Raw genomic sequence first — 26,645 nt, 5'->3', positions numbered from 1 at the left:
CAGAAGACCAAGAGATTTTAACGAGTATTTATATTTCTAAAGATATGTTATTTAATTTTGGTGAATTAGTAGTGTATATTTACTAGCTCAGGAACGCTGACCACCAATAATTCCTCTCATCCTCCCTTCTTTTAAAATATTCCTTTCTGTCTTTCTCTTCTCCCTCTGCTCTCCCCCTCTCACTCACCTCCCCCCCCGCCTCTCTCTCTCCCTCTCCTCCTTTCACTCTCTCCCGCTCTCCCTCCCTCCCCCCTCTCTCTCACTCTCTCTCTCTCTCCTCCCCTCCTTACTGACCCTTTCTCTCCCTTTTCCGTTTTCCACGTCCCAGTTTTCTGTTTTCGCCAGTCCTGTTTCTATATCTATATCTCTCTAGGTTTTTTCCTTACTTCCACTCTTTTACCCTTTCTCATTAAACTTCGTCTTTTAAAATCTCCCTGAAAAACTCAATTATTCCCTAATAGAGAGCAAGAAAAAGATCTAAAATGAGAGACACTGAGAGGAACGGAGATGTTTAAAAAGGGAAAGCCTTGCCTCAATATGTCTAGGAAAAGCGAAATCACTGTTGACTAGTGATCCCGATCCTCATTCGATTTTGATTAAATTGCAAAGTGCATATAATATAATACAGAGGCCAATCCTTTGCAATATAATTAATCATATTATATGCTATCAATTAAATAAGAAGAAGAAATTTTATTTCATTAAAGGTTACATATGTTTTGAAGTTAATTTTAAACAATTTTGAACAATTATATCTCTAGAATTAATTGATTAAACTTTAACTAAAACATTTTTTACGTAATTTTATTTGCTTATAGTCACTTGTTTCTCGGATTTCAAATGTTTGTAGCACACTCCTCATATGTAAAAGTGTTCCAATTGTGGTTACAAAAGAAGGTGCTGGTATTTCAATATTCGGTATCAATAGTTCAAGGAAGACTAAAAAATGATTTCTTTTTTTTCTCGATAAGGGAAGCAGATACGAATAAATGACAAGAGACAAACAGTTTTTTAAGCAAACCGGAAATTCGTTTTGTACTTTGGAATCTAGCAGCATTGCACCGCAAGAAATTTTATTTTACTTCAAATAAGTCCCTGTATAGGGTGGATCAAATTGATAAAATTTTTTTGTTATGGAAATTTCTGTACTTTTAATAACAATTTTAAAGCACTTTTTTAAGCAGAATTTAACGGTTTAAATCAAATACTTCTATAACTAATATGTAGTTTAATAGTTATCAAGCGAAAAATCATTTTTTTGATATATGTATAAGTAATTAAATGGTTACAGTCACTGGCAAAAATCTTTTAAACTCAAAGTCATGCAATGTTCTGGTCGAGTTTGCTTCTAATTTCTGTTTTTATTTCGTCTACCCTTCTAACGTTTACCATCCTGTTGGTATCATGAGGTGCATGTTAGCATTGTAAGGTCTATCCTAAAACCAGTACTGTTACTATTAATTGAAGTCAATATTTTGAGAAAATGATTTTAGGACGATGTTTTCTCAGAAGGTAATTGCTTCCTGTTTCTGCATTCTTCCCTGCACCTTTCTAAAACAGACTATAACATCCCATTTATAACACCAAACTCAATTTGGCAACTATCAGAATGCATTTATTATCTGTATAACAGCCGACCAAAGCGTACTTAGACAAAGTAATAAAAACTCTGCATTTATAATAGGACTAGATTAAAACTAATTTTTTAAGGTTGATTAGGAGGTTTATAATAACATTGTGATTTTTATGAAAACACAGGTTTCTTCCAAAAATTGACCAATTTGGTTGAGCCTTTAGGAATTCCTACACTTGGTTTGCTAAAGATATTTCCACTGTTTTCAATGAACATAGCTTATAAGGTCTTTTTGTTTCTCCGATACACGACTCTTCATATTCACAGGCTATTTGATACACTCTTTCTCTTGAATCGATGTTTCTGGATTTGTTTTTATAAATAGGCTAGTTAATGTCATCCCGGAGTTTATTACAGTGTTAACTTTGTATTATTTTGCTATTTGACTGATCTTTTCTGAGATCCCCTTCACGTAGGGGATCGTTCTTCTGTTGCTCTCCGTTTACAATTTTGAGAGTAACCAGCAAATTATTTTTAATAATGCTTAATTCTACATCGAGTGATTCTTCCTTAGTGCATATTGTGGTTCACTCTTTTGCAGAGTATTTGGACTATTCCAAAATTTAAATACTGTGCGGTATGCATAGGTTTTCTATATATAGAGGTGCTCATAGAGGCATTATTTCTACTTACTAGGACATCTGGAAACGATCGGCAGCGGTTATTTTTTTCTCAACGCTAAATTTAATCTATCATCGGTGCGATTCCAGATGATGAAGGTTTCATTAGCATATCGAAGGTTTAACAAATGTATAGTGTGAGTTTCAAACCATTCTATACATAAATTCACTCCCTCCAGCGGTAGAGAAATTCTGTCTAGAAGTGTTCGTGTATAAACCTTTTTTTTATTATCAACCATATACCCGGTGTTCTATACTTTTTAAATGAAACATTACTATCGGTTTTTTTTCAAAAATATTCCTATTAAACCTCAAATATAATGTCCCATCATATTCTCGTTGTACGTCCCGTGAAAACGCTGTTCAAAGTTCATCACGTCTTGGTGAAAATGTTCTCCTTGGCCTTCGGCGTAGGCACCATTGTACATCTTTTAATTCGTCTAAATGGTAAGTTTTATGGCTTTGAATCCTGTTTTTAATCAATTATTTATAATTATCAGCTCTATGATTTTCGAGGAAGTCGCCGACTACTGTTTTAAAACTCTTCCAGGCTAGTTTTTTACAAGCGCTTAGAAGCCTAGTGAAGTCTTCATTTTTCATTATTTGCTTCATTTGCGGTCAAACGAAAATGCCTCCTTTAACTTTTACTCAATATTTAAGAGCTTCGGAATTCGGATTCACAGCTTTCAGAAATTGCTTCATTAAGTCTAATTTTATATGTAATGGTGGCATCAGTACATTTTGAAGCTGTACGATTGGTTCCCACATTACGTTATGTTTTCCAACATGAAATTCGACTCGATCAGGCTACTCTGTTGATAATGTATTGAATCTGCTCTGCTATTTAGTATATCCACCCTACATTCCCGACAGAAAACCCCCGTTTTAAAATCACCAATTTCTGTGTATTTCAATTTTACTAGTATTATTTTCAAGGCATTATTTCTTTTTTTGAACAATACAGAATGAGGAAAGCAATTCATTTCCGTTGTGAAGCAGAACTGCTTTTAAACTTGCAGTCACGTTGCAGTAACAAATACCGGCTTATGTGAAAAAAACATGAAAAACTTTTATATAGCTCTCCATTGCTTCAGTCCTGAATCTAGAATATCCGCTTTATTCTTGGATAGGTTCAAGTCTAGACTAAATGATTAAATTGAGTAGGATTGATAAAATGTGGCCCAAAACTTTGGGATTTTATCATGAGTTCACTACTATCAGTATTGGTTAGTGGTGTACCGGATTCTGTTGACATTTGTGACGCTTGAGCTTTTAAGCTATCTGAACGTAATGGCGCGGGAAAAGACGTCGAAGGAAGATCAGGATAAAAAAATTTTTCAGCGTTTTCACCAGATCGACGCTTACTTGGATTACTAGGTTCCCTGCAAGCCTTAGCACCACAAAATTCACACGTCGATTTTCTACTCTATACCAGGTTAGAAATAACATAATGACGACTATTGTGTTTTAAATTTGAACTACATTTTTAAAAATGTTAAATTTCCGTTTATTACCGTTTATTATTATCAGTGTGGTACCCAATTTTGATCCCGGTTACTGATTTTTAGGATAAAATAGACTGCATAGGCTTCGTAAAGCTTCAAATTTTTTACTTCCAACTTCACCACAAATGAAACAAAATGTATCAACATCATATTTATAGTGCCTTGATGCCATTTTCTAACTAAGTAATACACAAAATACAGCTGAGAAAAACCAGTTAAAGTCTGTTCATACGTATAAGAAAGGGACCAATTGCTTTTGGATGGGATTATACAAGGGTGGTCATTACCATACAATGCAACAAGAGTATTACCTGGTTTCGGAATTTAAATTTAGGTAAAATTGTGGTCCGTAATAGAAAATAATTTTATACCTACCCCTGTTTAATATTTTTTGGTTTGGTATACTACTTAGTTTAAGTTTATTAGTAATCATTCTTATTTCCTGTGTAATACAGCGTGTGTTGAATCGTGTGCGAATTATGCAAAATATGTGCGAGTCTATTGTATCTCAGGAGATGCTCCCTCCCAAATGTAGAAAACATAATTCTATTGAGACTAAGGAAGTTATAAACAATGTTTATTTAACTCTCGTTGAACGTGGTGCCAGCAAGTAAGCATATTTAGAAGAAACAGCCACATTGACGAAAATTCCAACATCAACTGTATGGAAAATTGTGAATAATCCCATTTCAGCGAGGAAAAAAAGAAGCGATGCTGACATGGAAGTGTAAAATTGACAAAAGGCAAGTTTTAATAGAATCTTTTAGAATTCCGAAACGGCCACTGGAATATCTTGAAAAAATTAGGATTTACAGAGATCAACAAAGGCCAATTATTTAGTTGGATGAAACCTGGTTCGACACTTGTAATACCCCGGAAAAGGGTTGGGTTGACTCAACTGATAAGTGTAAAACAAACGCGCCATCAAAAAGAAGTAAAAGAATAACTATTTTGGATGCTGGCTCTAAAGATGGTTGGATTCCAAATGGACTTTCTCTGCCTGCGAAAAATATTAAAGACACCACCGCTGATTTATTTGAAAATTGGTTTAAAAACAAACTAGTTTCAAACATTCCTCCTAATACCGTCATTGTAATGGACAATGCAAGTTATCACAGTAGACAGTTGACTAGAACCCCTTCCTCATGTGACACAAAACCAACAATTCAAACTACGTGTATAATAATGACATTTATTTTCACGAAGATTATACCAAAAAGCAATTAACTGAGGTTCTACAAAGCTTGAACCTACAAAAAGAATACGTCTGTGATAATTATGCAAAAAATCTAGGGCATACAATTTTAAGGCTTCCACCTTACCACTGTATATTTAATTCCATTGATCATGTTTGGCTCCAACTGAAATCTGCCATTCTTCGTAACAATATTTTTTCCCGTGTTAACTCCAATGTCCTCAAACCTATAGAAACCGAAGTTTTTAACATCCCTCCACAAAGTTGGGCAAATTCTGTTAAACATATAGAAAAAGCAGAAGAATCGTATATCCATATTGCAAATAATATAGAACAAATAATAATTAGAACAGGCGATGATAGCGATAGTGATACTGATATATTATGTGAATAATTTTAAGTAATTTAAGTAGATAATAAAAATGATTTGTAATTTTTTTTAGATTTAAACATAAATACATGTATAAAGAAATAAATATTGTTTAGTATCTTTCCTAACAAAATCCCAAATAATGCAATTCTAAGCAAAGTACGGATCTGTTCGGCCATATTTCATGCTTACAGCCAAAAAAAAAATTTTTTGACCGGTGTATTGCTTAGAAAGTAACGGATTTTATTATGTCTCAATGATTTTGCTGCGATCGTTTTTTCTCTACGTCGGGGCAGACAATCGAAACTGAAAAATGGGACAGAATCAATTCCCTGATAGAGGGACTCAAATATAATAAAACTTCGATAACGCCGAATCAACCGGCCGTGACAGAAATTCGGTCATGTTGCCGGGACGTCACAAACAGTCTCGTTTTTTTTTTCTGAGCACACTTTTCCGGATAAACAACAACCCAATAAGAACCACGGGGGTGGAACGTTGACGAGGTTAGGTGACGGTGGCATCGCCGCGGAAAAATCAATCACGATGCGTCTATTCTGGGTCAAAAGGTCGCTATCTGATTTGTCGGCTGAAATTTGATTGTATGGCGAAACGGCTTTGAGTTCCTGCATGCTTCGAACAAGCTCGTACTAGTGGGTGAGACAAGTTACACGTCAGAAGTTATCTAAAAACTTTCTTTACAATCTATTTTAGTTTGCTTAGTTCGTCGTTTATAGTATTACAGCACGATTACTGGGTTTATTGTAATAAATTTGGTTAAAATATTCGATAGCCATGCTCCTGTGCGTTCCGTGGGAGTGAGTGAGCCTCATGCTCCTTGGCTTACTGACACTCTTTAGGGAAATTTTGTATTATGTTCGTTGAGGCGTGAGAAAGCGGCGTATCTTAAGCTTGTCGAGTCTCAGGATGCGTCCGCTATACGTATACTCACTCGACCAAGACCGGACATGAGACTCTAAATTGTCACGCACCTCCTGATCTTAACGATATATAAAAGCAACGTGAAATACCTTTTAGAAAAGAACAAAACAAGAAATAACTATGACAAGAAAGAGGGAGAAAAAAAAGGTAAAAACAATAAATAAATAAATAGATAGGTAAAAAAAATTAAGAGAATAATTTTTTTGCAAAACTGGGTCCCTGGGTGCTTGCAAATTAGTTACCCATAGTGCTCAGAATTCGATAAATAATAATAAAGAAAATATAGCACTATTTAGCCTTAGGGCGCCAGGAAGTAGCAGACCTTCCAGTCTCTCAGATGGCCTGAAGAACCCGATGTTTCGCGATAAAATAATAATATTAAATTTAAATTGGCACAATCGATAAAAGTTAATCGTGAAAGTACCTTATTTATTATTCGGCGAAAATAAGAAATTACACGTCCACGTACCGAAATAAATTCCGCATAATTATATCGCCTTCCTCAAATCAAGTTGAACGCCCGTTTAATACAAAATTTTCAAAATAATAGAAATACACAAAAAAAATTCCCTTCGGTGATCACCACAGGCTAACAAGGACAATACAAATAACTATTAATAACTCGACAACGTTAGTACTCAGTACTACAAGCGTCAACTTCTTGCAAATAATTATATATAAATTTTCAAAGCATTGAAGTTTAGCTCCTCCTAGAATACACCGATACGGATGCTTCCAAAACACGAGCCCTCCTAAACGGGGTACCGATGTTCCAAGGACACCAAGGTGCTCCAAGGAGAGTATGGATGCTCCAAAGAGAGTACGGATGCTCTAAGAGGGTTCCAAGGAAAGTACGGGCGCTCCAAGGAGAGTACGGGTGCTCCAAGAAGAGTATGGTTGCTCAAAAGAGAGTACGAGTGCTCCAAGGACCTTATAAAGTTTCCGCGTATAAGCCGACAGCGGCAAAATTCCAAAACCGTGCCGAAAAATTTATTGACACCTTAAAGAGTGAATAGAATGATAAAGACAACAAAAGCTAAATAATTAAAGACTTTACCTCGGTGGATGTTCTTGAGGGTGAAAGCTTGGTGGGCGGCAGGTAGCCGTCAAATCCTCTTACAGTGTAAGTGTGGCCAGTTCTCCAAAAGAACCAAAAATACGAACAGCAACGTAATCACCAAATCGCTGAGAACACTTCCAAATGAATTTAACCCTATATCCGCAAAGCGATGACTGAAGAAAAAGCCGGTAGGCTAATAACTTTTGGCTAGCTACAACACTGCGGTTCTACCAAGGAACAGGAAGGAGAAAACGATACGATGCCACAGCTGTCGCTCGAAGCCAGGTGTAAGAAATATAGATTACTTCCTCAGATACTCGAGAGAGGGCGGAATGGAGAGAAATCACGGAACTTGGTGCCCAATGATACTAGCGCTACGAATTTAATTTGCGAACCAATTATTTATTTAAAGAAAATATGTAGAGAAAGTTCACGGTTGCACCTCTAGATAGCAAACTCAACTGGAACACACACATCAATAGACAGGTTCAGAAGGCTACTGATACCTTTTGGGCTTGTAGAAGCATGTTTGGACAAACGGGGGGCTAAGGCCCATTATGATCAGATGGTCCCACAAACCACTTACGCTTCGATCGTTTGGTGGATAGCCCTGAACAGGCAAACCAACATCAAAGCATTAAACAGAGTCTATATACTTGCGATGCTGGGTATGCATAGGTTTTCTATATATAGAGGTGCTCATAGAGGCATTATTTCTACTTACTAGGACATCTGGAAACGATCGGCAGCGGTTATTTTTTTCTCAACGCTAAATTTAATCTATCATCGGTGCGATTCCAGATGATGAAGGTTTCATTAGCATATCGAAGGTTTAACAAATGTATAGTGTGAGTTTCAAACCATTCTATACATAAATTCACTCCCTCCAGCGGTAGAGAAATTCTGTCTAGAAGTGTTCGTGTATAAACCTTTTTTTTATTATCAACCATATACCCGGTGTTCTATACTTTTTAAATGAAACATTACTATCGGTTTTTTTTCAAAAATATTCCTATTAAACCTCAAATATAATGTCCCATCATATTCTCGTTGTACGTCCCGTGAAAACGCTGTTCAAAGTTCATCACGTCTTGGTGAAAATGTTCTCCTTGGCCTTCGGCGTAGGCACCATTGTACATCTTTTAATTCGTCTAAATGGTAAGTTTTATGGCTTTGAATCCTGTTTTTAATCAATTATTTATAATTATCAGCTCTATGATTTTCGAGGAAGTCGCCGACTACTGTTTTAAAACTCTTCCAGGCTAGTTTTTTACAAGCGCTTAGAAGCCTAGTGAAGTCTTCATTTTTCATTATTTGCTTCATTTGCGGTCAAACGAAAATGCCTCCTTTAACTTTTACTCAATATTTAAGAGCTTCGGAATTCGGATTCACAGCTTTCAGAAATTGCTTCATTAAGTCTAATTTTATATGTAATGGTGGCATCAGTACATTTTGAAGCTGTACGATTGGTTCCCACATTACGTTATGTTTTCCAACATGAAATTCGACTCGATCAGGCTACTCTGTTGATAATGTATTGAATCTGCTCTGCTATTTAGTATATCCACCCTACATTCCCGCCAGAAAACCCCCGTTTTAAAATCACCAATTTCTGTGTATTTCAATTTTACTAGTATTATTTTCAAGGCATTATTTCTTTTTTTGAACAATACAGAATGAGGAAAGCAATTCATTTCCGTTGTGAAGCAGAACTGCTTTTAAACTTGCAGTCACGTTGCAGTAACAAATACCGGCTTATGTGAAAAAAACATGAAAAACTTTTATATAGCTCTCCATTGCTTCAGTCCTGAATCTAGAATATCCGCTTTATTCTTGGATAGGTTCAAGTCTAGACTAAATGATTAAATTGAGTAGGATTGATAAAATGTGGCCCAAAACTTTGGGATTTTATCATGAGTTCACTACTATCAGTATTGGTTAGTGGTGTACCGGATTCTGTTGACATTTGTGACGCTTGAGCTTTTAAGCTATCTGAACGTAATGGCGCGGGAAAAGACGTCGAAGGAAGATCAGGATAAAAAAATTTTTCAGCGTTTTCACCAGATCGACGCTTACTTGGATTACTAGGTTCCCTGCAAGCCTTAGCACCACAAAATTCACACGTCGATTTTCTACTCTATACCAGGTTAGAAATAACATAATGACGACTATTGTGTTTTAAATTTGAACTACATTTTTAAAAATGTTAAATTTCCGTTTATTACCGTTTATTATTATCAGTGTGGTACCCAATTTTGATCCCGGTTACTGATTTTTAGGATAAAATAGACTGCATAGGCTTCGTAAAGCTTCAAATTTTTTACTTCCAACTTCACCACAAATGAAACAAAATGTATCAACATCATATTTATAGTGCCTTGATGCCATTTTCTAACTAAGTAATACACAAAATACAGCTGAGAAAAACCAGTTAAAGTCTGTTCATACGTATAAGAAAGGGACCAATTGCTTTTGGATGGGATTATACAAGGGTGGTCATTACCATACAATGCAACAAGAGTATTACCTGGTTTCGGAATTTAAATTTAGGTAAAATTGTGGTCCGTAATAGAAAATAATTTTATACCTACCCCTGTTTAATATTTTTTGGTTTGGTATACTACTTAGTTTAAGTTTATTAGTAATCATTCTTATTTCCTGTGTAATACAGCGTGTGTTGAATCGTGTGCGAATTATGCAAAATATGTGCGAGTCTATTGTATCTCAGGAGATGCTCCCTCCCAAATGTAGAAAACATAATTCTATTGAGACTAAGGAAGTTATAAACAATGTTTATTTAACTCTCGTTGAACGTGGTGCCAGCAAGTAAGCATATTTAGAAGAAACAGCCACATTGACGAAAATTCCAACATCAACTGTATGGAAAATTGTGAATAATCCCATTTCAGCGAGGAAAAAAAGAAGCGATGCTGACATGGAAGTGTAAAATTGACAAAAGGCAAGTTTTAATAGAATCTTTTAGAATTCCGAAACGGCCACTGGAATATCTTGAAAAAATTAGGATTTACAGAGATCAACAAAGGCCAATTATTTAGTTGGATGAAACCTGGTTCGACACTTGTAATACCCCGGAAAAGGGTTGGGTTGACTCAACTGATAAGTGTAAAACAAACGCGCCATCAAAAAGAAGTAAAAGAATAACTATTTTGGATGCTGGCTCTAAAGATGGTTGGATTCCAAATGGACTTTCTCTGCCTGCGAAAAATATTAAAGACACCACCGCTGATTTATTTGAAAATTGGTTTAAAAACAAACTAGTTTCAAACATTCCTCCTAATACCGTCATTGTAATGGACAATGCAAGTTATCACAGTAGACAGTTGACTAGAACCCCTTCCTCATGTGACACAAAACCAACAATTCAAACTACGTGTATAATAATGACATTTATTTTCACGAAGATTATACCAAAAAGCAATTAACTGAGGTTCTACAAAGCTTGAACCTACAAAAAGAATACGTCTGTGATAATTATGCAAAAAATCTAGGGCATACAATTTTAAGGCTTCCACCTTACCACTGTATATTTAATTCCATTGATCATGTTTGGCTCCAACTGAAATCTGCCATTCTTCGTAACAATATTTTTTCCCGTGTTAACTCCAATGTCCTCAAACCTATAGAAACCGAAGTTTTTAACATCCCTCCACAAAGTTGGGCAAATTCTGTTAAACATATAGAAAAAGCAGAAGAATCGTATATCCATATTGCAAATAATATAGAACAAATAATAATTAGAACAGGCGATGATAGCGATAGTGATACTGATATATTATGTGAATAATTTTAAGTAATTTAAGTAGATAATAAAAATGATTTGTAATTTTTTTTAGATTTAAACATAAATACATGTATAAAGAAATAAATATTGTTTAGTATCTTTCCTAACAAAATCCCAAATAATGCAATTCTAAGCAAAGTACGGATCTGTTCGGCCATATTTCATGCTTACAGCCAAAAAAAAAATTTTTTGACCGGTGTATTGCTTAGAAAGTAACGGATTTTATTATGTCTCAATGATTTTGCTGCGATCGTTTTTTCTCTACGTCGGGGCAGACAATCGAAACTGAAAAATGGGACAGAATCAATTCCCTGATAGAGGGACTCAAATATAATAAAACTTCGATAACGCCGAATCAACCGGCCGTGACAGAAATTCGGTCATGTTGCCGGGACGTCACAAACAGTCTCGTTTTTTTTTTCTGAGCACACTTTTCCGGATAAACAACAACCCAATAAGAACCACGGGGGTGGAACGTTGACGAGGTTAGGTGACGGTGGCATCGCCGCGGAAAAATCAATCACGATGCGTCTATTCTGGGTCAAAAGGTCGCTATCTGATTTGTCGGCTGAAATTTGATTGTATGGCGAAACGGCTTTGAGTTCCTGCATGCTTCGAACAAGCTCGTACTAGTGGGTGAGACAAGTTACACGTCAGAAGTTATCTAAAAACTTTCTTTACAATCTATTTTAGTTTGCTTAGTTCGTCGTTTATAGTATTACAGCACGATTACTGGGTTTATTGTAATAAATTTGGTTAAAATATTCGATAGCCATGCTCCTGTGCGTTCCGTGGGAGTGAGTGAGCCTCATGCTCCTTGGCTTACTGACACTCTTTAGGGAAATTTTGTATTATGTTCGTTGAGGCGTGAGAAAGCGGCGTATCTTAAGCTTGTCGAGTCTCAGGATGCGTCCGCTATACGTATACTCACTCGACCAAGACCGGACATGAGACTCTAAATTGTCACGCACCTCCTGATCTTAACGATATATAAAAGCAACGTGAAATACCTTTTAGAAAAGAACAAAACAAGAAATAACTATGACAAGAAAGAGGGAGAAAAAAAAGGTAAAAACAATAAATAAATAAATAGATAGGTAAAAAAAATTAAGAGAATAATTTTTTTGCAAAACTGGGTCCCTGGGTGCTTGCAAATTAGTTACCCATAGTGCTCAGAATTCGATAAATAATAATAAAGAAAATATAGCACTATTTAGCCTTAGGGCGCCAGGAAGTAGCAGACCTTCCAGTCTCTCAGATGGCCTGAAGAACCCGATGTTTCGCGATAAAATAATAATATTAAATTTAAATTGGCACAATCGATAAAAGTTAATCGTGAAAGTACCTTATTTATTATTCGGCGAAAATAAGAAATTACACGTCCACGTACCGAAATAAATTCCGCATAATTATATCGCCTTCCTCAAATCAAGTTGAACGCCCGTTTAATACAAAATTTTCAAAATAATAGAAATACACAAAAAAAATTCCCTTCGGTGATCACCACAGGCTAACAAGGACAATACAAATAACTATTAATAACTCGACAACGTTAGTACTCAGTACTACAAGCGTCAACTTCTTGCAAATAATTATATATAAATTTTCAAAGCATTGAAGTTTAGCTCCTCCTAGAATACACCGATACGGATGCTTCCAAAACACGAGCCCTCCTAAACGGGGTACCGATGTTCCAAGGACACCAAGGTGCTCCAAGGAGAGTATGGATGCTCCAAAGAGAGTACGGATGCTCTAAGAGGGTTCCAAGGAAAGTACGGGCGCTCCAAGGAGAGTACGGGTGCTCCAAGAAGAGTATGGTTGCTCAAAAGAGAGTACGAGTGCTCCAAGGACCTTATAAAGTTTCCGCGTATAAGCCGACAGCGGCAAAATTCCAAAACCGTGCCGAAAAATTTATTGACACCTTAAAGAGTGAATAGAATGATAAAGACAACAAAAGCTAAATAATTAAAGACTTTACCTCGGTGGATGTTCTTGAGGGTGAAAGCTTGGTGGGCGGCAGGTAGCCGTCAAATCCTCTTACAGTGTAAGTGTGGCCAGTTCTCCAAAAGAACCAAAAATACGAACAGCAACGTAATCACCAAATCGCTGAGAACACTTCCAAATGAATTTAACCCTATATCCGCAAAGCGATGACTGAAGAAAAAGCCGGTAGGCTAATAACTTTTGGCTAGCTACAACACTGCGGTTCTACCAAGGAACAGGAAGGAGAAAACGATACGATGCCACAGCTGTCGCTCGAAGCCAGGTGTAAGAAATATAGATTACTTCCTCAGATACTCGAGAGAGGGCGGAATGGAGAGAAATCACGGAACTTGGTGCCCAATGATACTAGCGCTACGAATTTAATTTGCGAACCAATTATTTATTTAAAGAAAATATGTAGAGAAAGTTCACGGTTGCACCTCTAGATAGCAAACTCAACTGGAACACACACATCAATAGACAGGTTCAGAAGGCTACTGATACCTTTTGGGCTTGTAGAAGCATGTTTGGACAAACGGGGGGCTAAGGCCCATTATGATCAGATGGTCCCACAAACCACTTACGCTTCGATCGTTTGGTGGATAGCCCTGAACAGGCAAACCAACATCAAAGCATTAAACAGAGTCTATATACTTGCGATGCTGGGTATAACAGGGGCTATGAAAACTTTCGAATATGAAACATATTAAACCTTTGTTAAACAGCTTAAATAGTTTTACCTAACGAAACAGGTAAGATTTCCACACACTTAACCTATGTTTCCAAAACATTTAACGAAAACTAGGCATATTTTGAGAAAATATTGCCCTCATACCAAACTTATTGATGATCTGTCAGCGGCCATGTTGGTTTTAAATGTCGAGGAAGGTTATAATGAGAATTTTTTTGTTGTTGTTTTGTTTCATAAGTTCCTATATTATCGACATAGGCCTCCATAGTAGTAGTTACTTTTATTGTATTTTTACAATTTTTACCATCTTAGTATGTTTATATTTGGTCAAATTGGTAGAAACATTATAGCAACTTTTTTCAACTCTTTTTTAAAAGAGTTTTCAAAGATAGGAAATGAGTAAGTCAATTTTAATACGGTATACTAAGGCAACTTTATCCAATTAGTGATGTCATTAACTCCAATTTAGAACTATCTCTAGATTGTCCTACGCCGATGCTGTTTATCCCTTAGCTATATCTTCTAAGAAAAGTGAGAGACTTCAAAGTAAAGGAATGAAATGGAAAATGAAAGGAAAATATGATCGAACTAGTTACACAAAAGACTAAAGTTAAAGTCTCTTAGACATCAACATCCTTTAAATCTGACTTGTAAAACATTTACCACAAAACGAACTTACCTATCTTAATTATTTAATCTCTTAACAAAACTTATAATGCTAATACAGGGAGGAAAGAGATTTTGGTTTCCATCCGATTTCAAAAACATACAGTTTATCCCTATTTGGTTTAGGCGTCTTTAAAATAATTCGAGGTTATTATTAAAAAGTATAATTTAATGATCCACATCATTATTGCGTTGGAAAACTAAACGTTGTTTATAAGCTTTAATAGCTCTCTAATAAACATTAATAGTGTCAGGATGACTAAATATATTTTCTAAAAATACAATTTCTTTATAATATGGGCTAGTCGGAAGATCAAAACACGAAAAGGTTTGCATTTTTGTTTTAAATAATGAAAATGGATCACAAATTAGACGTGAATATCGCCATCGTGAAATAAAGAAAAAAAGTATTAAAAAAAAACAAGAACAGTAGCTGGAAGTTAAAAGGATTAAAGAATTAAAAACGTTGCTTAATATTGAAGGTACAGGACAGGACAGAAAAAATACCTAGATATCAATTTCAGATGCTACAAATTCATAATACTTCATAATACCTTCTGCAAATTTTTGCCAGTACAAAATTGAACTGACGATTAGCTACTTCAGTGTCATCAAGAAATGACGCAGATCTTCAAAATGATAAAAAAATTTAAACAAAATTACTTTTACTGCTGCGACCTGAACTAGTGCAGGGATGTTCAAAACCAAAAATAAACACACTTAAAAACCTGATTCAGATGCCCTTGACCTGTTCTTATGAGGTTACTTAAAAAACAAAATGTGTTACGATTGCCCAGAAAATATGAATAATTTAAGACGAAGAATCGAAAAATAAATATTTTCACTTAACAGAAACCATTCCGGTTTTGCTTGGACAGCAATTACAAATCAGTTAAGAAAAAACATTTTCAGGTACAGAGCAAAAATTAATTATTATATTGAGTTACTGTCGGGATAGAATGATAATTACTTTCAACTTAAATAGAAATATACAGGGTGATCCATTTAAAATCGTTAAGTTGTTAATTTTTAAAACGATTCAGTCGCAAATTGTAGCTGTTCATTTTTTTGCAAAAATGCTGAACTACCAAACCAGATAATTAGTTAAGTATTTAGTTATAACTAATACCAAAAAAAGGCTAAAAAACTTATTGGAACTGAATTTTATTGTAGTCCTCTGATATGCTTATTTTAAGCTTTATTCAATCTTTTACAATAAATATTGTAATAATAAAATTTTCGAAAATGTCACAATTTAGATTTTGTTTTCTATCTTGACGTTAAGTGATACTTTTTATACAAATCATTTTTAATTGTAATGAGTACCGTCCGTGGATAACTAGATTTCTAGTTTTCTACGTTGTCGATTTAGTTCGACGTGTTTCTAATAAATAATAATAAATAGCAGGAAATAAGCAACGTCCATCATTGGCTGCGAAATATTACAACATTTGAAATTTCCCCACATTGAAATGGGAAGTTGCGACCCATTTTGTCCTGGCAAAGGCCCCGTTGTCACACTTTACATTCATCATTTCACAAAACTCATTGTATTTTTAGTGGGGCGTGACGCGTATGTACTTACACACACACATACATCCGAGATATTTTTAATTTCCGGTGAAAAATCGTGCGCCGCAGCGCTAGGCTTCGCATACACAATTTGATCGAGCATATCTTTTGCCATTGTTCCGTATTTACCGAAAATTTGGCAAATGCAAATTTCGACAATTGTTTACAATAGAACGTAATTTTCTGACATATTGGTCTAATTCGGTTCTCGAGAAACTAATTTATTTTGTCTATTTTTTGTTGAAACCCTAACTCCAACAAAATCTTTATTACAGCCACATTTTAATTAGTAGAGTTGAAATTTTAACTGTCTGATACAATGATCTTATGCCTGCAAATTCACTGCGATTCATAGGGACGCCAAAAATGTGCGATTATTCCTGTGGGAACAGAAATAATGAATTTTTTTTTTCTAAACGGCCTAATTATGCCAATGAACTTTCTACACAACTTTGACCAAAAATAAACGAATAATAAATCATGAGTTTCTTTTGGCATATAAAATAATTGAATAGCACATCATGTTATCACTACCATGACCTCCAAAACAAATGGCCCTTCTTAGGACCCTTTGCCCAGAAAGATTGGACCCTCACTTCAACTCTAACAGATTAATATACAAGGTATTACCTATGCCAAAAGTCAGTACTAGATTAGATCATATTTTTAGCATTTAATTGCTGTTTAACAGTGAATTTTTTGCGGCAGCCGCCATGCAATTTTTGTTAGCAAAATGTTTTTTAAATTTTGAGACAATAAACTACACTTTTCAGGGTTTGGTAATGTTAATTCTATTACATTTAGGACTAATTTTTTATTGGCTTGTTTTAATTTGCTTGGTTACATTTTCCGATACTTACAATTTTTTAATGAAATTGTCAATTGCTACTTTTCATAATTATATATTTGGGAGGCGAAACTCTACAATTACTAGACTTGCGATGAAAGAATGGGCGTTCTGTCTATATGGGGTGCTTGTTGAACATTTTTTCCACTCAGATGTTTTCCATCTATTACCGCAAAGTTATATTTACACTTTTAGAGTCACATTTCATGAGTTCGACTTTATTTACATTTTGAATGGAGGTTAAACCAATAGGTTTATAAAAACAAACTGCTTGCGCCGATTTACGGTCACAAATTCGGGAAAAATAGCTGGTATCGTGTCTATAGGGCTTAAAGAACCAAAATGCCAAACTACAGAGTTATATTAAGGACGCCGATCCGTATCCTGTAATTTAGCATAATATTTACCAAGCACTTGTCGCAAAGATGGTTTAGATAATTTAAATTTAAAGTGTCCATTTTTTTAAGTCAGAATACAAAGATCGTGATACCCGGTAGTTGGAATATTCTATAATTAGGTTTTTGTATTTCACATGTTAGGCATTTGCTACTATTTCATTAAAACATTATATGGTATGTTTGTTTTTAGAATGTCTGCTTCATAATCAACCGTGAAATAAAAAAACTGCGATGAAGAAAACGTGACAGAAGCTGTAAAATATATATTAATGATGGAGAGCATATTTCACGGTTTAACAAGAACTTATCTTCGCCGAATGGCGTGCATACTAGCAAAGGGAAACAATTTCCAGATACCCTTAGGTGCATTAGGTATAGCTGGAAAAAAGTGGTACATCTTCTGCCAGAGCATTTGGATTTGGGATCATTGCAGATTCAAATGAACATCCTTACAGACTGGTTCAAGCACTTCATTCAAAATACCGTCCCGACTCCTGAATCAAGGGTTTTACTGATACTAGATGGACACTATAGTCATACTCACAATATCGATGTAATAGATATTCCAAGCGAAAATACCGATGATATAGTTTCGTTACCTCCACATACGACTCATAAATTGCAGCCATTAGACAATACTTACATGGGGCCATTAAATACATACTACATTGAAGAAATACGTATATGGATTAGAAACAACAACAGACCTATAAGTTCATATGATATTGTGGAGCTGTTGGGCAAAACTACAAACAGAAAACAGAATGTGTGTTTTCTGTACTAATTTCAACCTAGAAATTTCAATATATTAATTAAGTTTGACTGGAATTAAATTATATGGTAAAATATGGATCCTTATATTAGAGACAAAAAAGAGCCGAAAATAAAATATTTAAGGAACTTAATGAACATACCTTTGAATATGATTGCTTTATTTTTACATAGTCATTTCACATTCCAGACACATCTTCATTTAGCATACTCGGATATGACTTAATATACAATTTTGGCGATTAAATAGGATTGATGGCAGTGTAATCTTCAATAAGGAAAGTTATAATTATGAAACAAAAATTGTTTATGCTGCGGACATAAAGGTTATTGAAATTTTAATTAAAAGTTTATACAGAAAATGGGATGGGAAGGGATAAATCTAAAAAAATAGAAAATTATGCAAAAGCATTTCCTAAAAATGTTTATATTCTTCTGTACAGGTGTTTTCTAGATGATAATTTAAGGCAGAGATTGATAATGTTAGGTACTTTTAAAAAACGTCTAATAAAGTGTATTCTATATGTATATGTATAATGTTAGGTACTTTTAAAAAACGTCTAATAAAGTGTATTGTATATGTCAGCCTCGAAGCAATAAATAACTTAATAAGTACAAAGGCATAAAGAAAAAGAAGAAATCGAAAAAAATAAATCACAAGAAAAAGTTAAAGAATGTCAAAAATAAAAAGTCTAACATTAGCAGACAAGATTGGTTTGCTTGCAATGTCAAATTTTTGCAGCTTTTAAAATCGTTATATTATGTAATTTAGACTTTGTATTTTATATAAATTCCTGTAAACATTTATTGGCATTAGTTATTTCCAGCAATATGTGGCAGGACAAACTTTTTAAATGGGATCCCGTAAAACTGTAGGGTTTTAGGGGGAATCTTCATTTGTTTATTTTGTAGATATATTTTCCATGTAATATATTATTTTGAATTTGTAATTATTCTTTTCTACTGATAAGCATATTATTATTTTTATTGCTATATTATAGTAAGAAATACATGAACACTTAAATATCTCTAAAACTGCCAGAATTGGAATGATAAAATTTCATTCCTGGCGGTTTGCGAATATTGACAATTGAAAAATGCTTAGAACAATGTTGTCAGATTTACCACTTTTACTTTACACGTCATAATTTTGCTATTTTAATTGGAATACGCTATTTATTTTTGTTTATGTTTTGTTTTTAATAATTACTGAGTATACGCAATATCGCTTGTTCTGTAAAAAGTACTGAAACGTTTAAATATCTGCAAAACAGCAGAAGCTGAGACGATAAAATCCAATACCTGCAGGTTTTTAAACATGCAAAATTCCAAAAAAGCTAACGTCAGTGTTGGCGGATTTACCACTGTCAATAAAAATATTCGTATTATCTCAGAATTTACGAGACATAGATGACTTCAGAAGTACATTAGTGAAAGATCACCAGAATTGTAAATATCGTTTGACAAACATTACTGTCCTCATTGTTCCAGCTTTAGCAGCTTCAGAGATATTTTTTACTTACTCGAAATAAATATCTTTGACATTTGCTATATGGGTGATTTCGTCCTAACTGTGACTTTTCTGCTTCAAATGTCTATGATTTTAAAACCATTGTTTTTATTTTTTTTATGTATATTATTCATCTATTTTATTGCAAAAATAAAATCATGAAAAGATTTTACTACAATTGCAAAGCGTCAAGAATGAGAAACCAAATTTTAAATTTTCCCTTCCACGGTACTGACAAAATAAATTTTAGTTCTAAAATCATATAAAATTTTTGCACTATTTCATCAACTCCATGTTTGTAAAATAATGCTTAAATGACGTAATTTCAACATGACTCACTAGACGTTTTATAAATCTCAAGGTAGAAGGCGCGCGAGTCATATAAATTCCAATATCAAAAATAAAACCAAAAAAATTAAACGATATATCCTTGAGTATTTCAAAATATGGATTTAATTAAATCCTAATTGACATCAATAAAATATAAATAGTAACACGTAAATGTAAATAAAATAATCGCAATCGTGCTCCGAAAATTTTACGGCGAAAACCTACGCAGTTTCCAGGGCAAAGAAATCTCCGTAGCAAATACAGGAAAAAATCCGGTGTATAACGTAGATCGGAAAAACAACCCAAACAAAAATTAATATGGGAAATAACACGGACTTGACGGCTCATAATAGAGGTTTCTCCCCCTTGCTTGCGCCGATCCCTCCGGATTATAAGGGTTATCGTGAAACTTTTATCGCAACGATGTCGGCGTTACGTTTTGATTAAAAAGTTTCCGCGATCTTTTATTAAAAAAAAAAGTTCAACGTGAATTTTAAGTGTCCCCGTCCTTTGAAGAGAGTTACGGAGTTCGCATGAAATATGAGCGGGACCGGCCTAGTTTCGCGAGTACTTTTCTCATTAGGAAACTCACCCCCGATCTCTGTAGTCGTCCTTGTTGTATCCGTAGTCCCTGGCGTAACCAGTACCGCTACTGCCGTAGTACGCGTCGGTGCCGTAGTAGTCGGGTCTCGACGAATAGTAGCTGCGGCTGGAGTAGCCCGATCCTCCTCTGTAATTGTCGTCGTAGGGTCTGTAATAATCGTACCTAAAATGAGAAAATTATGTAAGTTCCTATAGTCCACCAAATAAATAGTAAGAACTTGCTTATCAATGGGGGGTGGAGCCTCTGAAAACCCTCTACGCAAACTTAACCTAATACAAATATGGTTTACCAAAATTATTTATGATAAAGATAGATGCTACCGTAGCTAAACAACTTCGTCAGTTCCTATGCGATAACAAAATCCTCCCAGACACTCAATCTGGTTTTCGCACAGCACTACTTTTGCCTTGCTTCATGTTTTGGATGATTTATTGACTTGGACATAGCAAAGCATTCGACACCTTGGATCATTTCCTTCTCCTAGCTAAACTGAAATTCTTAGGGATAAAAGGTTTCATTTTTAAAAAATTTTCTTGGTTATAGGAGTTATAGTTCAGATGTCACTGCTTTGGAGAGGGTTGTTCTCCAGGGGAGTATTCTGGGACCTATTCTATTCTCAGTTTACACAGCTGACTTCTCTATTTTTCTTTAGTTTCGTACATCTCATCAATACGCCGATGATACTTAGTTACATTTTTGTTGCTAGTGAATAAATAAATTTAGATCTAAAAATAATTTCGGAGGTAATGGGTGTTTTTTTTTCGATGTATAGAACTTTAAGTTGGCATTACTGTTCAAAATGGCGACCGATTTAACAGCTGTCAAGTGATTTATTCTCAGTTTGGTTTGGCAATTCATCATGAATAGACTCACGCCTGAACAACGCTTGCAAATAGTGCAATTTTATGTCCAAAATTATGGTTCTGTGCGGAATACGTATCGCGCACTACGTCCATGTTATCGTCGACAAAATCGTCCATCAGAGCAGTTAATTCGATTAACCATGGAACGTTTTCGCACCACGTTTACTCTTATTGATAACACGCATCCCCAGAGACGCCGTACGGTGCGTACAGAAGAAGTTATTGCTGCTGTAGAGCGTAGCATTGAGGAAGACCCGAATGAGTCCATCCGCCATCGGCACAGGAATTGGATCTGTGTCCATCCACTTTATGGAAGATTTTGCGGACGGATCTTGGTTTACGTCAACAAACAAAACTGCCGCATTTGGAGCGAAGCTAATCCTCAAGTGTATGTCGAAACACCGTTACATCCAGAAAATGATTACTAACTCTTTCATTCCTGAATTGAATAACCATGATGTCCAGGAGATATGGTTTCAACAAGACGGCGCAACATGTCATACAGCTCGTGCCACAATCGATTTATTGAAGGACACGTTTGGTGACCGCCTAATTTCACGTTTTGGACCTCTGAATTGGCCTGCAAGATCATGTGATTTAACACCGCTAGACTACTTTCTGTGGGGCTATGTAAAGTCATTGGTCTATGCGGATAAGCCACAAATGCTTGACCATTTGGAAGACAACATTCGCCGTGTTATTGCCGATATACGGTCACAAATATTGGAAAAGGTCATCGAAAATTGGACGTCCAGATTGGACTACATCCGCGCCAGCCGTGGCGGTGATATACCAGAAATCATATTTAAAATGTAATGCCACAAGATTATCTTTCGGATAAATAAAATTCATGTCAATCGAATAATCCATCGTTGTTTTATTGCAACTTACAGTTCTATACATGGAAAAAAAACACCCCTTATATGCGGCTCACAACCTCTTCAATATTAACAAAACGCAACAAAAGGGAAAATATTGTAAAAAACGCCTCTTTTAAGATTACCCTGAATGATGAGATTATCTCTCCTTCACATTACGGTTTGACGGTGACTTGCGGTTTTCTAAGCATGTTGGCTCGGTATTACAAAAATCCTTCTATAAGTTGAGGATATTGCATATTCATAAACATTTTCTCAGTAAAGAAGTCAAACTTAAACTGTGTGATATGTTAGTTTTATCCCGTGTCGCTTATTGCAGTGTGTCAGCAATACTTAATCGAGATAATGGAGAGACATCAACGACTACAGGATGCTTGTATTCATTTTAGTTGCAATCTCAGAAAGTGTGACCATATTTCACAACCATATAAAAAAACCGATATAAAGTTCAACTGGCCACTATTGCTTTTTTACTAATTTGAAATACAAATGAAATACCTTATACTATAACGTCCCTCCCCACAATAAACTCCTTCAAAAAAGCCACAATATTGTTAATTAGGTCGGCAAGTATCTAGCAAAAGCGTAGGAGTTTATGATGTGCATCTATTTATTGCATTTATGGGTGTGTGATATCACTCCCCACAATAAAGTCCTTCAAAAAAGCCATAATATTGTTTATTAGGCCGGCCAGTAGCTAGCAGTATTTTCGATGTATATACACGGGTGTATATTTTGTTGACAGTTATGGTGTTGGTGCTGTTGTTCTTGCGGTTACACGGAAGAGCGCAAATTGCGAATGTCGCCACTCTTGTATTATTACTTATTATTATTTTGATTTTCAATAAATACGGTTTATTAATATTATTGTTATTAATATTATTATGATTATTATTGTTATTGTTATTATTATTATTATTCATTCGAATATCCAAGATTTACTAACAAAACACATAGTTAAAGAAGTGTGGACGTTCTATTCGCCCGCGTTGTATAACATGCTGCCTAAAGATACACAGCAAACAAAATCTTTTCTAAAGATTTTATCTTATTAAGAGGCGGACAAGTTTTAAGATATTGAAAAATAACAATATAGGGCTTTTATTATTGTTTGCCTCATCCTGAACATGAAGTATACTCGGCTACTACTTAACCTCTGCTATAACCAACAAATCCAACTTTGACAATGAGAAGAATTGTATTGTATTACTACGACTAAAACTCAAACATTTTCTCTTTTATCACGCACAAGTACTCTACAAGAGCATCAGTGATTTTTTTTAATGTTAATTACAGAATAATAATTTACACTTTGCATTTTTTCTGGATTTGATAAAATAAACGTTTCTTATTATTTTTAATAAACCGCGCAATTAATCAATAAAAACGGATTTACAAGCTTTTATCAGTACAAGGAGGTAGTTATATTTTAGTAGTGTCGACACAGAAATTTTAAAACATTTGCGCATTGCCATTGGGTTGAACAAAATTTCGACTACGAAATGGAGGAGAGTAACGAACCACAAAGAAAATGTCGTTTAAATATGTGCTGCCAGAGAATCATCTTACGAGTAAATAAAGGTGGAATTGATGTAATATTTATTTAGAAAATAAAAAATTAATTTACATTTTTTAATGCTGCCAGTAGAGTGAGGACATTGTAACTTTCACTTCAAGGTCAACCTTGCGTCTATTCCTTGATAATGATTCACTAGACAAAAAGGAACGATGTGACAAAGCCATAATGAAAGTGTTTAAGAATAGTGATGCACAGTGGACTCGCAGGAAAGTGTATGCGATTCATGAGAGTATTCGGATTCCGCCACTTGAATCATTGCAACCAAAATTAAAAGAAAATGTTCAATTCACTGCTGATTTCTGCAGAAAATCGGACTTAGATTTAAAAATATTGGCAAGCCTAGTTGTATTAAAGAGACAAAACTATTTAACTCACGGTAGAACGCTTTTAACATGTTTTTATAAGCTCTGAAGAAGTCAATAGGATGATTAGGGAAACGTCAGGAAGTTTTCAAATTGGGCGTTTCTTTGAAAAATTAACAAGCATTTATGGAGGGGTCATCAAGCGCAAAAGTTAGAAGATCACCAACTGAAACTGGTAAGATTACCCTGTGGACTGACTTTTTTGTTGTATTCCATGATGTCAAAACTTTCTCTGCTTATAAAATTTTTTGCAAATGTAGTTTTGCTTTACTTCGAGAAAGAATTCATCATACCCTTAAAGAAATAGACCAAATCAATAGAGCTCTTCTGTCTCTATATTTGGAAAATGCTTCCATCTTGTCCCTATTCGAGTTCGATACCCTTCCAATATGATTCACGACAAAGTTCTCGTTTCACTTATCTTCCAGAGAATCAAAAAACTGAAAAACTGACGTCAACTATGTGAGAAGGAAAAATTAGTTCTTGTAAAAAGTTCCAACTTCGCCCTTGCCCCACGTATTATTCCAAAAGAGGAGTCTATCCCAAACAACCTGCAACCTCAAACAGATAATACAATTCGATTTAAAAAAATCCAAACATACTAAATCTAATATTCCAAAACATGAATGCATTGCTCTAATATCTCTAAAATATAATTCCGATATCGTAATTCTTAAAGCAGGTAAAGGAAATAGTGCAGTTTTCATGAATACAATTGACTATCAGGAAAAAATTCAAGATATTCTTCCGGACGTCAACTCAAAAATGATGCTACATCATTGTAACGAGCTCAATCCTCGTCTCTACGGCCTATTTTGAGCCCCATATTCATAAATTCTCTAACTTCTAAATTAAAACCCTTTACAGGGAAAACTGTTAGCATCTTAGTTAATTCCTTTCATTTCATTGAACTAAAAATCATTACACTGATGAGTTTGATTTTACCATTGAATTAGACACTAATATTAATCCAATTTTAGATATTCTTACCAATAGAAAATCAGACCCAACATTGGGTTTCGGGTGTTCACGGAAAACCTACGCATACAGACCTTAATACCTTAATTCCTTATTATATTAATACCTTATACCGTAATACCTTATAATTAAATACCTTATCAACTCTCTTGTTTACAGAGCCGTGAAACCTTCTCAGCCCGAGTCACTGAACTCAAAATTAAAACAACTTATATTTGCTCTTCTCTATAATAATTTCCATATGAGAGTTATTAAGCGTTCCATCACAAAATACGCTTCACCAAAAGATGAATTCGAAAGCAACCCTACACTTGTCATTGTTGTCCTTCCTTACATTCAAAACATCACTGACCGTACATCAAAAGTTCTTAAAAAATATCCTTTATAATCCATACCAACAAAGAATGATCTCAACACCATTATTACTTTTTATTACTGTTAAATCTTTTGAATTGGTCAAGTAAGTCAAAGCGTATTGTTGGAAAATTTTGATTTTTGATAATACCGAGCTGCACCTGTAAAATAGTTCCTTCAGGTATGTTGACCTAAATTAATAATATTATTTGCAACTCAAAAGTTTTTAAGAAATGTTACGTCAAAACCAGATTTATCACTTGCCCAAAAATCTCTCGACATCTTCGGTCCGTCAAAGACAAAATTCTGTATGAGATACCAGAAGTTTACAGCATTCCGTGCATCTGTGGCAAAAAATATATTGGACAGACTGAACGAAAAATATCAACTAGACTCAAAAAACATGAAAGAGCCCTAAGACTATGATATCAGCGGTTGCCGAACTGCAAGTTTTAGTTAAGCTCTGTAAAAGCCAACGGGATTATTGGCGAAACGTCAGCAAGTTTGATTTATAAACAACCGACGCAGGGGAATCCAGAAGATTGATAAAATTTTTGCATATTTTCGGACGCTTATTGAAACAATATTCAAGTATTTTGGCATGTCGCCACCACACTTTAATTTAATGAGCTGTATTTGTCTCATTTACCTTTACACAGTGGAATTGCTTTGCATTGGTTTAGTAAAGTATACAACTAAGATGTAGTTTAAACATCATCAGGAAATTTTGTTTGCATAGCTAAGTTTTTATAAATTTTTATTGAATATAACTTAAAAAAATAGGTTACAACTTAATGAACACAGTTATATTCTAAAATATAAATATAATATAGCTACACCAACATTTTTTGCAGAAAAAAAGAAATGACTAGAAAGTGCCAATAGTTAGAAGAAATGGTTGTAATCAGTCGAAGTACTTGTTGGTAGGAAGATTTTTAAATTTAGCTGGAAGACTAGTAAAGCCTTATTAAGAGAATTATAAAAGTTCTTCTGTAAAGTTTAATCTACCCTGAGGAATTGCTATCAGGTTTTATATCGTGCATTATAAAAATGGATTATTTGTTATGTCTGCTGCAGGGACGGTTAAGATTCTAAAGCTTTCTGAAATCCGATCGACAGTTTTCTTTTATTT

The 26,645-nt window shown here is 34.8% G+C and overlaps 1 protein-coding gene across 1 annotated transcript in view; it reads right to left on the bottom strand.

The window, feature by feature from the left end:
- The window catches only part of LOC132702140 (TATA-binding protein-associated factor 2N), an 81,203-nt gene that overhangs the window by 42,175 nt on the left and 12,383 nt on the right, over positions 1-26,645 (bottom strand). Inside the window, exon 4 of the mRNA XM_060670593.1 lies at positions 20,488-20,661. Coding sequence (XP_060526576.1) covers positions 20,488-20,661 — 174 coding nt within the window. The remainder of the gene's footprint in view (positions 1-20,487; positions 20,662-26,645) is intronic.

This window comes from Cylas formicarius, unplaced genomic scaffold, assembly GCF_029955315.1.
Source record: "Cylas formicarius isolate icCylForm1 unplaced genomic scaffold, icCylForm1.1 PGA_scaffold_5__7_contigs__length_24384050, whole genome shotgun sequence".
NCBI classification, from domain to species: domain Eukaryota; kingdom Metazoa; phylum Arthropoda; class Insecta; order Coleoptera; family Brentidae; genus Cylas; species Cylas formicarius.
This window is presented reverse-complemented; position numbering and strand designations above follow the sequence as displayed.